Source organism: Psammomys obesus, unplaced genomic scaffold (assembly GCF_907164565.1).
Source record: "Psammomys obesus unplaced genomic scaffold, mPsaObe1.curated_primary_1811, whole genome shotgun sequence".
NCBI lineage: Eukaryota > Metazoa > Chordata > Mammalia > Rodentia > Muridae > Psammomys > Psammomys obesus.
The window spans coordinates 474146-487893 of record NW_026590062.1 but is presented as its reverse complement, the minus strand read 5'-3'; the positions used below and the strand labels follow the sequence as shown (position 1 = coordinate 487893).

The 13748-nt window shown below is 42.7% G+C and overlaps 1 protein-coding gene and 1 pseudogene across 5 annotated transcripts in view; both read left to right on the top strand.

The window, feature by feature from the left end:
* The window catches only part of Ep400 (E1A binding protein p400), a 107107-nt gene that overhangs the window by 27979 nt on the left and 65380 nt on the right, over window positions 1-13748 (top strand). For 3 of the 5 annotated variants that reach the window (XM_055605728.1, XM_055605726.1, XM_055605725.1), the window contains exons 4-11: window positions 953-1060; window positions 1561-1943; window positions 6048-6344; window positions 7590-7775; window positions 10506-10646; window positions 11162-11240; window positions 12632-12681; window positions 13193-13250. In XM_055605728.1, the coding sequence (XP_055461703.1) occupies window positions 953-1060; window positions 1561-1943; window positions 6048-6344; window positions 7590-7775; window positions 10506-10646; window positions 11162-11240; window positions 12632-12681; window positions 13193-13250 (1302 nt within the window). The remainder of the gene's footprint in view (window positions 1-952; window positions 1061-1560; window positions 1944-6047; window positions 6345-7589; window positions 7776-10505; window positions 10647-11161; window positions 11241-12631; window positions 12682-13192; window positions 13251-13748) is intronic. The other 2 variants (XM_055605729.1, XM_055605727.1) reach the window with 1 other exon arrangement.
* On the top strand, window positions 9251-9342 carry LOC129676175 (U6 spliceosomal RNA; annotated as a pseudogene).

Here is a 13748-nt window from a genome sequence, read left to right as displayed (position 1 = left end):
ACCATAATAGGTCACTTTCCCAGTCAATGCACCTGAATCTTATCTTTTGGTGTCTGCACCATGGCACCATGTTCACTGTATGAACGAACGATTAATAATAAAAATAATTATTTATTTTACATACTGTCTTATGAGACCTAACTGGCCTGCAACTCTCAACATAGCTTAGTCTGGCCTTGAACTTGAAGGGAACCTTTTGGGTTTATAGGTCTGTGCCACTACACATGGCTTTGGACAGTTGGAGTTTATCAATCAGTCGTTGCTACTCTTCTCTAGTTATCACTACATTTTTTTTCTGCAAGAAAGGGCAGAGAGAGACAACATTTAGTTTGAAATGTTGATTTGATGTATCTGGTAGCTGATCTGAAGGAACACCCTGCCAGGTCCCAGAGGAATGAGATGTAGTGCTGCTGCCAGACTGCCTGAGCAGGCAGTCTAGTTCTATCTCTATTGACAGTTCTGGTTCTCTCACATTTTGTCTGTTTTCCTTATTTTAATAAATCTTGTAATCTTCGGTATTCTGACTTAGGGGTGGAATCACACCTCCTCTTTTGATGTGGGTGTCTGATTCTAAGTAAGGTGGCATAGGAGCTTTTATTGCTCATTAACCATTTGTGACTCTGTCCTTGGCTAGCTATTGATGTTTTCTGTCCACTGTCCTGGCCATTGAAACTTCTTATGTTATTTGTGAGTGCTTTGAGAATGATTAAGTGAGCCTCTGCCAATCATGTGTTGCAGTGTCTCTTAGTTGTTGCTTATCCTTTGGCCTTTGTATGATGCTTTTCTTTATACTTGCAAATTTTTAATGAAACTATATCAGCTTTACCCCTTATATTATAGAAGGGCTTCCCTTTAAAAAAGATTTAAAAACACTTATATATGTCTTTTTTCCTACTACTTTCTGTGGTTTTATTTTTACATGAAACAACACCTTTCTTGAAAATTATTCTAGAGCAGTCTAAGAGACCTCGTCTTGAAGTGGGTCATCCAGGGGTAGTTTTCCAGCATCCAGGGGTGAATGCAGGAGTCCCTCTGCAGCAGTTAATGCCGACAGTCCAAGGTAAGACCCAGCAGTAGAGCAGTGCTCTTAGCTCGGCATGAGGGAGTACCCAGAACCTGGAGCCATCCATTAGGGCCATGTAGTCAAGGGAGTGTACTGGATGTGGAATTTTCCCACGTGGCAGTATGTCTTTGTGCCCCAGTCAATTCTATATTGAGAAAGTCCTCAGAGACAGGTTCTTGCCATTCTGGTGGGAGCCACACATCTCCGCATTGTGCTTTTCGGTGATTTTATTTCTGTGTTCCTAATTGCTACTGCTGTCAGAAGCCCTGTGCTTATTTGATTCTTGTTTTGCTTAGTACTAACTTGCAATACTTGGGTGCATTTTTTTCCTTCTTTGTGTGCTCATCCTGACCTTAGGTCTACTCTAGGACACTCCCATTTTGACTGTAACAGTTCTCATGTGAGAGACAGAATGTTCAGTGTGTGTCCTTGTGACTCACTTGGTAAAAGCTGCTGTGCACTGAGGTCAGTGCTTTGGGCTTTTTCTTATTTTGCAGGAGGAATGCCCCCAACTCCTCAGGCCACACAGCTCACTGGACAGAAGCAGAGCCAACAGCAGTACGACCCTTCTACGGGGCCTCCTGTGCAGAACGCTGCCAGCTTGCATACCCCACCACCACAGCTCCCTGCAAGGCTGCCCTCGGCCAGTGTCCCAGCCACAGCCCTCCCTTCCACCTTACAGTTTTCGCAGCAGTCACAGATGGTGGAGGCTCCAACTCAGCTCCAAATCCCAGTGAAGACTCAACAGCTGAATGCCCCTGTCCCTGCCCCCCTGCCCAGCCAGCTCCCTGCTCCTTCACAGCCTGTCCAGCCGGCCCTCCACGTTCCGCTGCCTGGGAAGGCACAGATGCAGACCTCTCAGCTTTCCTCCCAGACCCAGGTACTCTGTGGACATGGGCTGTTTTAATAGTGAGGTGCAGAAGAAAAGAGGAAACAGTCTGCAAAGGTGGCTTGCTGTCTAGGTATTTGGTAGGGTGGTTTTCCTGAACCTGCACATTTCTGGAAGCAGCATTACATGCCCTCTTAGCACAGTTGGTTATTGTAGCAGTTGCTAATTAATTCTATTTGGCTTTGTAATAACAATCATTAAAGTAATAGAAAACCATTATTATTGTTGCTTTTAGTGGAGGAAGCCTCGACCTGTTGAGTCCATGCTATTTGTCACCCCATTTGGTCTTCTGGGAACCCTTAGATGGTGACCAGTTTTTTCCAGTCTTGAAAGTTGTGGGACTGATCCAAAGAGAGATGGATGAAGTAACAATTCAGAGTTGACTCCTGTAGGTGTTAGTTTTAAACTCTTTTATTTAATTTCTTATTCTCTTCCTTCTCTACCCTAATCTCTTCCAACATCCCAATACCTGGTAGGAGAGAAAAAAGGTTAGTGGGGAGAAGGGGCATAGTTTTTTTCTCAGCTACTTTCTGCTGATTAGGGTCATCCGGTTCCTTGGGGCAAGTCCAGACTTTGTTTTAGGAGATCCCCAACTTCTCCTCACACTGCATCAACAGCAACAAGGAGCAGTGTGGGTGGGGAGCACCAGGAGCCTTCTTTTTTTTTCAACCCTCTCTGGCCTCTGGCCTTTATTCCCTCTCCAGAGTCCTCAGAATTAAACTATCTGTATCTGGCAAAGAGCCCCTCTCGGAGCCTGCATGAGGCAAATAGTTTGCTGTTGTGGACTGTCTGGATCAGTCCCACATCCCACACCTGGGATTAAAACAAAAACATGTTTACATATCAGAAAGCAAAAGGCCCACAACAGACTCCAGCTTTGTTTAAGGGGGAGGCCAGACTCTTCACTGTCAGCTAGGCTTCCTCCTTTGCTGCTACCTTTCCCATTTTTCCCCCCCAATACTGTGAATTCCACCAGTGTGGATAACACTATACTTGTATCAGTGATGCCACCCCTCCTCACTGACTTTATACCTATGTGGGTTTGTGAGTACTTACGCCAGCTTCTGGAGTCCAGTGAGACTATGCAACATAGGTACAACAGTTATAGATGGAGTCAGTGAGTGTTGGGCCTCTTTGCTCTCACCTCCCTCATATTAATAAAGAAGAAACTCAGAAGAGCTTTAAGTCCATTTAGGTTATATAATAAAGACTTAAAATAGATGGGAGCAGAAAGGAGAGAACAGTCTGAACTGACTGCCATGTGCTGTGTGGTAAGGACTTCATTGTCATTAGTTTCTCTGTTTAGTAGTTGTGAAGTGGGAGTCTGCTGTTCCTATTTTATGAGAAGTTCAGGCCACATGGTTACAATCTTGACATTCGTCATCATCTAAGTGGTAGGGTTGTGAGTATTAGAGGCAGGCAGGTGCGGAGGCCTACGCACTTGGTTAGGGAAGGAGGTTGGTTCTCCCCAGGGCCACTAAACTCTGTCTCCATAGCTGGCTGGCTTCCTTCCTTTCTTCTTCCTTCCCTTTGCCCCTCCCTCCCTCCCTCCCTCCCAGGATCTAATCTGTGCAGCCTTGGCTGTCCTGGAACTCACAGAGATCTGTCTGCTTCTTACCTCCTGAGTGCTGGGATTTAAAGGCGTGCACCACTACACCTGGCTCCCCATGGCTTTCATGAGAATGATCTTTCTTCTCTTGGAATCATAATCTGACCTAGAGCAGCACTGTGGTTTTCTTACCTTTGTTTTCTGCCTTTGTTGTTAAAATGATGAGCTTTAATAAATGGCTTTTAAGAAACTGTACAGGGATGGAGAGGTGCTTCAGTGGTTAAGAGCACATAATACTCTTCTTGGAGGACCTGAGTTTAGTTTGCAGTATCCATATTGGGTGGTTCACAACCACCTAAAAGACCAGTTCCACAGGTTCTAATATCTTCTGAACTCCAAAGGCACTTATACCCATGTGCACATACATAGCTACATACAAGAGACACAGACAAGTAATTTAAAATAAAATCTTTAAAAAAAAAAAAAAGAAAAAGAAACAATAAATCTATAGAAACTCATTACTTAGTTGGACCTTGTAACACAGGTCTCTAATTTCAGCTACTTGGGAGGTGGTTGTGACAGTAATAATGCAAGTTCAAGGCTATCCTGGCCAACTTAGAGAGACCCCATCACAAAATAAAGGAAGCTGAGTAGACTGTTTACCTAACATGTGTGAGGCCCTAGTGTCACCTAGGTATTGTGGGAGGGTAGGAAAGACCCTTATTTCTTATGAGTTGGGCTGAGATTATCCCCCCTTCTGTAAAGGGCCATGGAGAAAGTTTTTGGCTTTGCAAGCCATTCTGTTTCTACAGGTCCCTCAGCTGTGTTCCTGAAAACATCACAACTTGTGAGTGAATAGAGGTGGCTACACTTGCGTAAAGCTCTATTTCTATACGTGTGTGTATCTAATGTGACTTCTGAGCCTCTTAAGGTAGACACTTACTGTGGGAGTCATTGTTAAATTTTGAGAGTATGTCTGCTGAGCCTTCCTTGCCCTAGTGGTCTTGACTGGTTTTCCTGCTGGACTATTCCTGGCCTTTACCTCTGTCTTAAGTGGCCTCCTTCCTGGGCTCCTGGGAGAACTTTATACAGACTTGCTGGGGTTAAGGCCCCTTTTATGATCGTAGCTTCTGGACAGCACAGAAGAGTTTTCTACCTCTCCAGCCTTCTTGTAACAAGAGACATACATGGATGCTAAAAAGATGCAAGATGCCAAGCTGGGAAATGGTGGCGCCAGCCTGTAATATGCCACTCAAGAGGCTGAGGCAGGAGGATGGAGAGTTTAAGGCCAACTGAGGCTACAATACTGAGCTCTTGTCTCTAAAAAAAATTACATAAAAACAGTAAGCTCAGCTGACATTTTGAGTGATGTTGTTACATAAAAATACAATAAAAATTAAAATCTAGTTTAGCATTCTATAGCTAAAACAAAAACAGTCCTGTGGGGTTTTATTTTGCTTTAGATAAGGGATTCTGGCTCATGGTTTGAGGATGCGGCCCATTATAATGGGGAAGGCATGGCAACAGCGGTGAATTGTCTGGTCACATATATGCAGTGAGTGAGCAGAGGGCGATGAGTGTAGTGCTGGCACGCAATCCTGTGGCTTTTTATCTAGCTTCCTTTTCATGTGACTTCATGATCAAAGCAACTGCCTTTTCTTTCTTCTATGCCTTTAAATACAAATTTTGGTTCTACACAATTAAAAAAGTAAAACTTGCCAGTTCAGACCCAAAAGCACTACAAGAAAACATCTTCCAAAAATGTATGGAAAAGTGCACTTGATGATGTGTAAGTGTAACCTCAGCCCTCAGAAGGCTTATGCAGGAAGACATAGTTCAAGGTCTACTTAGGTTATGTAATCAAGGGTGTTTTGTTTTAAGGGAAAATCTTTTTTTTTTTTTTTTTTTTCTCAAGACAGGGTTTCTCTGGTGTAGCCTTGGCTGACCTGGAACTCACTTTGTAGACCAAGCTGGCCTCAGATTCAGAGATCTGCACACCTCTGCCTCCTAAGTGCTGGGATTAAAAGTATGCACCACCGTGCACATTAATTAATTCTTTTAAAATTTATTTATTTATTTAATGTATATCAGTGCTCCGTTTTCATGCACACCAGAAGAGGGACTCAGATTCTGTTACAGATGGTTGTGAGCCACCATGTGGTTGCTGGAAATTGAATTCAGGTCCTCTGGAAGAGCAGCTGAGCCATCTCTCCAGCACTAATTAATTACTTAAAAAAAAAAAAAAAAAAAAGAGGAAAAAAGCTGAAGAAGAGCAAAAGCTTTTATGAGTTCTAATATACCAAGTTACAAAGGTGCAGTTAATAATGCAGTTTAGTTTCTGTGTAGAAGAATTTAATCTTTGGATATCATGTATCTTGTGGTTGTGAGTTGTAGTTTGTGTTGGGATTAATTTTGTGTGCGTGTGTTGCCATGGAGAGGAATGCACTGACTACTGGCTTGTGCTGGCTGAGTTCTCTGGCATTTGGACACTGTGAACCTGTAGAAGCCTTGTCTTGATCCTGATTCACTTGTCTTCTGCCCACTAGACAGTGGCATCGACCAGGCCCCCTCTGGACTCTGCCCAGCCATGCCAGCGGTCTCTGCCCACTTCCTCCTCTTCCTCACCCCTTGTACCTGTGAGTGGCTCAGGCCCTGGACCCCTGCCTGCTCGTTCTTCACCAGTGAACAGACCCTCTTCTTCTACCAGCAAGGCTCTGTCTCCCATCACTTCCCGGTCTCCAGGGGTGGCAGTGTCGGCTCCCCCCAAGCCACAGAGTCCTGCTCAGAATGCAGTCTCATCCCAGGATGGTTCTCAGGATAAGCTGACAGAACAAATAACACTGGTAAGCGCACCTAAGCAAACATGGAGCACATTTATTTGTTTGGGGGATCTACTCATTTCCTAGGTTAGCCTCTAATTTCTGGGTTTGGGAGATCTTGCTCCCAACTTGGCCAAGAGAGTAGCTGAACAAGAGGTATGTCACAATACAATACAGCTGGAACTTGCTTGTATTTTGGTTTGTGACATACATTTTATTATTTTAAGGCTGATAATTTAAAATGGAACACTTAGTTTATGATCATTAGAAACCAGGGATGGACCAAATAATGCTTCCTTTTCTGCTAGAAGTAGACTCATGGACATGCTTGCCTTGTATTGAAATTGACCATGGTGGGCTGATTGCCTTCTAGTCATAGCTGAAGGTGGGAGTCAGTTAATTTGTACTTAGTTCTTGTTGGATGACTCTTTTGTTAACTTCTTCAGGGAATTAAAAGATTGACATAAACTCAGTGCTTGTTGTCTGGTTTGAGTTTAGCACTGTGGATAGTCTTCATTGATTCTTCTACTTTTTTTTAGTGTTTATTTAATTTCTAGATTTCTTTTTTTATTTTTTATATTAATTATAGTTTATTTACTTTGTATCCCAGCTGTAGTCCCCTCCCTCATTCCCTCCCAATCCCACCCTCCCTCCCTATTCTCCTCCTTGCCCCTTTCCAAGTCCACTGATAGGGAAGGTCCTCCTCCCCTTCCATCTGACCCTAGTTTATCAGGTCTCATCAGGACTGGCTGCATTGTCCTCCTCTGTAGCCTAGCAAGGCTGCTCCTTCCTGGGGGTTGAGGGGGGAGGTCAAAGAGCCTGCCATGGAGTTCATGTCAGAGACAATCGATTCTTCTACTTCTTGGTTATTTTGAAGTTAATTCCTGGCATGGTTGATTCTCTTGTACACTGTTTGATTCTTTTGGTGAAAATATTGGCCCTTTGATTTTATTCCCCCCCCCCCCCACACACACACTTTTTAGTGGTGCTTGGGATGCTAGCTGGTTGCTTTACCGCTGAGTTAAACCTGGGTCATTTGTCTTGCTCTTTAGAATAGGATCACTATTGCTTGGCTTCCTTAAAGGTGTATGGGAGAATCTGATTCTTCCTGTTGTGTTCTTCTAGAGCCACTTGACTGTGAGCATGCTTACCTTAAACTCTGGCTCTTTGAGTCTGTCTTTAGTTCTTGAGCCTTTTACACAGTATGCTTTAGCAGAGTACCTTTAATTATATCCTGACCCTTACCTCCCATATCTGTGCTCCCTACAGGAAAATCAGATCCATCAGCGAATAGCAGATTTAAGGAAAGAAGGCTTGTGGTCCCTAAGGCGGCTGCCAAAGCTTCAAGAGGCCCCTCGCCCGAAATCTCATTGGGACTATTTGCTGGAAGAGATGCAGTGGATGGCCACAGACTTTGCCCAGGAGCGGAGGTGGAAGTTGGCTGCTGCTAAGAAGGTAGGTTTGAAACATGGGTCATTCATGCTGTGTCTGTTGGAATAGTTGGGATTTCAATTGCTGTGAGTGGCAATGGATCAGACTCTTGCCTGTCCTTTAAATCTTAATGTGTTGAGAAAGCACCTACTGTTATGTAGGTGGAAACTGAGACAGAGTCCTTAGTGTCAGAGTAGACACAGCCTCCTGCTGCAGTCCTGGTATAGAGTCTGGGTTCTTCTTCCTTCCAGTTTCCTTGTTAATTAGGATTAGGATGTTTTCAGGGCACCTAGAGCTGGTCAGGCTGGGAGTTAGGTGTGCCAGGCCTAGGTTAATAGGTTTTACTTTATCCTCTCCCTTTATTCCTGCTTCTGCTGTGTCACTGCTTGATGGTATGGCTGAAAATAGGAAGACAGATTTCTGGAAAATTCTGACCTCTGAGTGGGACTCAGCTATCCTTTATATAGGCAACTACACCTGTCATACATCATGGACCGTTGTTTTCATACCCAGGCCTTGAGTATTTATTCTCTTTACTTTCCTTGCACTCAGGGTTGGGTTAGATCCTTTGTCCTCTGGACTATGCACTTTAATCTTTGAACTCCCCTCTTTCCTCATCTGGTTTAGGAAGGGAAAAGCTAAGACAAAGGAGAGATGGTTCAGTGGTTAAGAGCATGTTCTGCTCTTTCAGAGGGCCTGGGTTCAGTTCCCAACATCCACATGGGGACTCTTAAACATCTGTAACTCAGTTTCCAAGGAATCTGACATTCTCTTCTGTCTCAGAGGGTATAGATGTGCACTTTTAGGCAAAGCATGCAGGTACATTTAAAAAAAAAAATCTTTAAAATGTTAAGCCATATAATGGTGGGTCATGACGTTAATCCCTGTTCTTGGGAAGCAGAGGCAGGTAGAACTCTATGAGTTCAAAGCCAGCCTGGTCTCCACTGTGAGTTCTAGGTCAGCCAGAGCTATATAGGAACACCTTGTCTCCTAAAAATAAATAAAAGTAAAATCTTCAGGTTGAGATGTAGTTTATTTGGCAGGTTGTTTGCCTAACGGCCCTGAAGCCTTGAGTTTGATCTGCAGTACTCATAAAACAGGTGTGGTGATACACACTTGTAATCTATACTTTTAACACTTGAGAGGTGGAGGTAAGAGGATAAGAAGTTGAAGATCATCTTTAGCTCAGTGCATTTGAGGCCAGTCTGGGCTACATGAAACCCTATCAACAGCAACAAATGTATATACATGGACATATTAACACTAGAAAGGAAACCTTTAAATGTCAGTTTTGGGGCTGGTGAGGTAGTTCACCTGTTAAAAGTACCAGTTACTCTTTCAGAGGATCCTAGATTACTAGCCCCTATCCACATAATGGTTCATAACTGTTAGTCATTTTAGTTCTAGAGGATCTGTTGCCTTCTTGCCTCTTTAGGCACTGCACACACATGCAGGCAAAGTATTTATAGACATAAAAATAAATCTTTTTTAAAAAGTCAGTGCTTACTTTAGCAGCACATATAATTAAACATAGAGAAGATTAGTATGGTCCAAGAATGACATTCAGATTCATGAAGTGTTCCATATTTTAGGGCAGTAAAACTCACATGCTCCTACCTGCATGCATACATGTATACACGCATGCACACCACAGTTAAAAAAAAAAAAGTTTAAAAACACTTTTAAAAATGTCAGCAGAATTCTATCTCAAAAGAAGGTACATAAACATAATTATGTTTAGGGAAAAATGTGAGTTATTGAAACCCAACAATTTCTATGTGTAGGAACTCGACATTTAGCTGCATTCATGTAGTGAAATAGTCAGTGACCCTTTAATCATGTTAATTTGTGTTTGTTGTAAAGGAAGCTATTAATCATGTGAAACAGGGGAAAAAGATTGTAGTACCATACCCATATCTGAGGAATATAAATAGTAAGATCACTTTCTAGAAAAGTCAAATAAAAAATGTGATTATATTTATTTGCTTGTATCCATGTTTTCATCTTACACCTGAAAATGTAGGAGGAATATACCTAACAGTGAATAATAATGTGGCTTTATTTATTGAGATATGGTTTTCTCTGTGGATCAGGCTGGCCTTGAACTTATGATCCTCCCACCCAAGCCTCCTCTTGCCTTATATGTGACTGTAGGTTGAGAAGTCTCCTCCTCCCCACTCCAGAAAGGATTTCACAGCACTCACTCTGTAGACCAGGCTGGCCTCAAACTCACAGAGATCCGCCTATGCCTCCTGAGTGCTGGGGTTAAAGGTGTGTGCCACTACTGCCTGGCTAGGCTGAGAGAAGTCTTAAATTTTTTTTTCCTATCTCTCTCTCTCTCTCTCTCTCTTTTTTGGCATAGCATGGAATACAACACGTTCTCCCCCCCCCCCCCCCCCATGTACACCTGTGTGGAGGTCAGGGAACAACTGTGGAAGTTGTTGGCCCTTTTGCTCTATATGGGGCCCTAGGGAATCAGACTCAGGGAATTAGTCTTGCCACCAAGTACTCATCTTGCCAGCCTGAGTACAACAATTTTTTTTTTCTCTCTCTTTTTTTTTTCTTTCTTTTTTTTTTTGGGGGGGGGAGGGGGTTGGAGACAGGGTTTCTCTGTATAGCCTTGGCTGTCCTGGACTTGTAGATCAGGATGGCCTTGAACTCACAGAGCCTGCCTCTGCCTTCCAGAGTACTGGGATTACAGATGTCTGCCACCATGCCCAGTTAACAACAAATTCTTGAACTTTTCTTTGCCAGCTTGTCAGAACTGTAGCCCGGCATCATGAAGAAAGGAAACTTCGTGAGGAAAGAGGAAAAAAGGAAGAACAGAGCAGATTGAGACGAATTGCTGCCACCACTGCCCGAGAAATAGAATATTTTTGGTCAAATATTGAACAGGTAAATGCTAGAATTCAGTGAGATCTAAAAGAAAATGTAATGTGTCAAAGCCGTGAAACTGTACTAGGGGACAGAGCCTTAGCAGCTTCGGCATTCATGCTTGTGCAGCCAGAGGCCTTGTGTTACTTAGCCTTCTGCAAGATCCCATTCTGTTCTCTTTGTTTATTTTTGTACTTGTGGAAGCCACAGCTTTGAGGTGAGAATGTAGTGAAGGCCTGTGAGGTAGTTCTTGGTGTGCTGTGGCCATTAAAGGCAAAGTCTTCTACAGGATACCTGCTCCCATCTACATCCTTAAAGGAGATAAATCTCTTCTAAGAACTTCCACACTTTTACTATCTAATAGAATTTGAGCAGGATAAAGTTAGACACAAAATAAAGAGGAGAGCACCAAACTGAGTTTTTTCCTCAAATGTGTATGAGGTAGGCTAGCTGTTGTTTTATGTGAAGAATTGTACAGTGTATATCCTTAATGACTTACTTGCTTTTTTTTTTTTTTTTTTTTTTTTGGCATTTAGGTTGTGGAAATAAAACTGCAAGTAGAATTAGAAGAGAAAAGGAAAAAAGCCTTAAATTTACAGAAAGTTTCCAGAAGAGGTATGCTATGAAACCTTTTTTGTATTACATTTGTTTCTTTAGTGTGGGGATGGGAGAAAACAAAAGTGTGCACCAGGATATGTGTGGAGGTCAGAGGATAACTTTCTGGAGATAGTTCTCTCCTTCTATCATGTGGGTTCTAAGGAATAAACTCAAGCTTGTCAGGCTTGGTGGTAAGGCTCTTTACTATTTTACTAGCCCAGCTATGATTTTTAAAATATTTTCAAAGGTTTATTTATTGTGTATGAGTGAATGTGTGCTACCTTGTGCCTGTGAGACTTGGTTTTTCTGTCATCTGGGTTCTGGGGAATGGACTTAGATTATCAGGCTTGATGGCAGGTACTTTTACCCATTGAACCATTTTGCCAGCCTTTTAAAGACAGTTTTAATGAATTGCGTGAATACAGTGCCTGCCTAGCATTTGTGAGGCCTTGCTTTTACGTTCCAGAACACATATACACAGGCTTCAAAATTTTCATAATACGTTTTGTGCAGCTTTTTGGCTTTGGCTAGAGAGCTCATTGGTCAGGGAGAATATGTACATGCATTTGCTTTATTTTGTGTATACACACACATGGAAGGGGAGGATAGAATCTCACTCTGTAGCCCTTGTTGGCCTGAAATTCAGTATACAGGTAAGATTGGCCTCTAGCACCTGAGTGCTGGGATTAAAAGGTATGCATCACCAGGTCTAGCAACAAGCTCAGTTCTATTGTCATGTGGTATAGTATGTGCCAGTACCCCAGAGTTGATCAACTGTGAATGTTTTCAGAATGTAGGTACTGTTTCTAGACAGTAAACAAACCAAACAGTAAACAAACCAGTTGACTAGATATCTTTGGGGATTGGGCTGTGCAGTGCCTTTGCCCCATTGAGATATTTCTGCAGTAGTTGCCCCTAGTTACTGGATACTTAGGTGCATGTGACACGCCAACATGTGGCATTCATTGTCTTCTCTAGTCTTTATACTGTTCTAGGAGTCTTTATACCTCTCATATTGTTGGTGAGGGAGTAGGCTAAGAGGCTAAAGTTGTAGAACTGTAACATGAGTGCTACACAAAATGGCACGAGTCTGAATCCCAACACTTAGCAGTTAGAGGCAGAGGTTTGTGAATTTGAAGCCAGACTGAACTCAGTCAATGAGACGCTGACTGAGAAAACAGACAAGGGTATAAAAAGAACCATAAGATGAAAACAGCTGCCCTGGGTTACTGAGAGGAATGAGGCTGGGTTTATTCTGCAAGTGCAAGAGGTAGAACTTGCACTCCTTGTCCTTCTTGAGTGTTGACAACCTTAGGACTCAGCTTATATAAACAGACAGCACTTGCTGAGGTAAAAAGCATCATGTTGCCTAGCTTTGGTGAAAAATACTGTATTTCTTTTCTCTTTAGGGAAAGAGACCAGACTAAAGGGATGTGATACATCACCAGAGCACTCTGTGGTGAGTACAGGGTTGTTGCCTCTGACACAGAGGGTCTTGTTATATTACCTGAAGAAGTCAACAGGCTATAAAATCAGTCTGCTTTGAAAATACAGTGGCACTGGGTGGTGGTGGTAGTGCTCTCAGTAGGCAGAGGTAGGCAGATACCTCTATGAGTTCAAAGCCATCCTGGTCCACATAGTGAGTTCTAGGACAGTCAGGTCAATACAGAAAATCCTTGTCTTGAAAAACAAAACAAAACTAACAAACAAGAAAATAAGACAAAAAAAGAAGATATAATGGCACTTGATAGCTGTAGTTTCACATGGGACATGAATCTGCAAGTTTGAGAGAATGCAGTTGAATATAGTAATTGAGGGTCTGCATCCTCACTCTTCTCTGTGGTGTCTATGTCATGATTGCCCAGCAAGTGCTGGTGTTCTCCACTGGACATCTGCTAAATAGACACTCTGCCTTGAGATCCCATTCTGTGTTATTGAATCTCACATTTCTGATTGTTACTCTGTTTCAGGATCTAGGAATATCTGGAAGGAAAAGAAAAGCTAGTACATCTTTAACTGATGATGAAGGTCTGTTCCCTACTCCCTTGGTGCTTTATTAGGGCCTTGAGATCACAAGCAGAATGTGCACTCTGTATTGTCATAGTATATAGCTATGCTGCCATTGTCCTTGGGCTTGTTATTTTAAATTGGTTACAAACTTTAATCTTTGTATTTATCCAGGAGTGTTTGAGTAAAAAGAGTAACTTTTGGTATCTCCACAAGACTTGGCCTGCTTCTGTAGCAATTTGGTGGTATCTTACTTTGTGATCTCTGAAAACCCAGATGCATTTGGAGAGCTTAGGTGGTTACACAGAGATGATTGGGGCCAGGTCTGTTTCTGTCCTCAAGACCCCTTAGTACAGTATGGTAGATGTGCCTGCTGAAGGATGATATGCTCACTGCTCACCACAGTTACCACACTGGTCTCTTTGGGGAGGAGCGCCTGTCATGTTTAAATGTTGGCACTTGGTTAAGAGTAGAACACAGATGTACCTCCAGTATGAGTGACTTGACATGAGGCTGTGT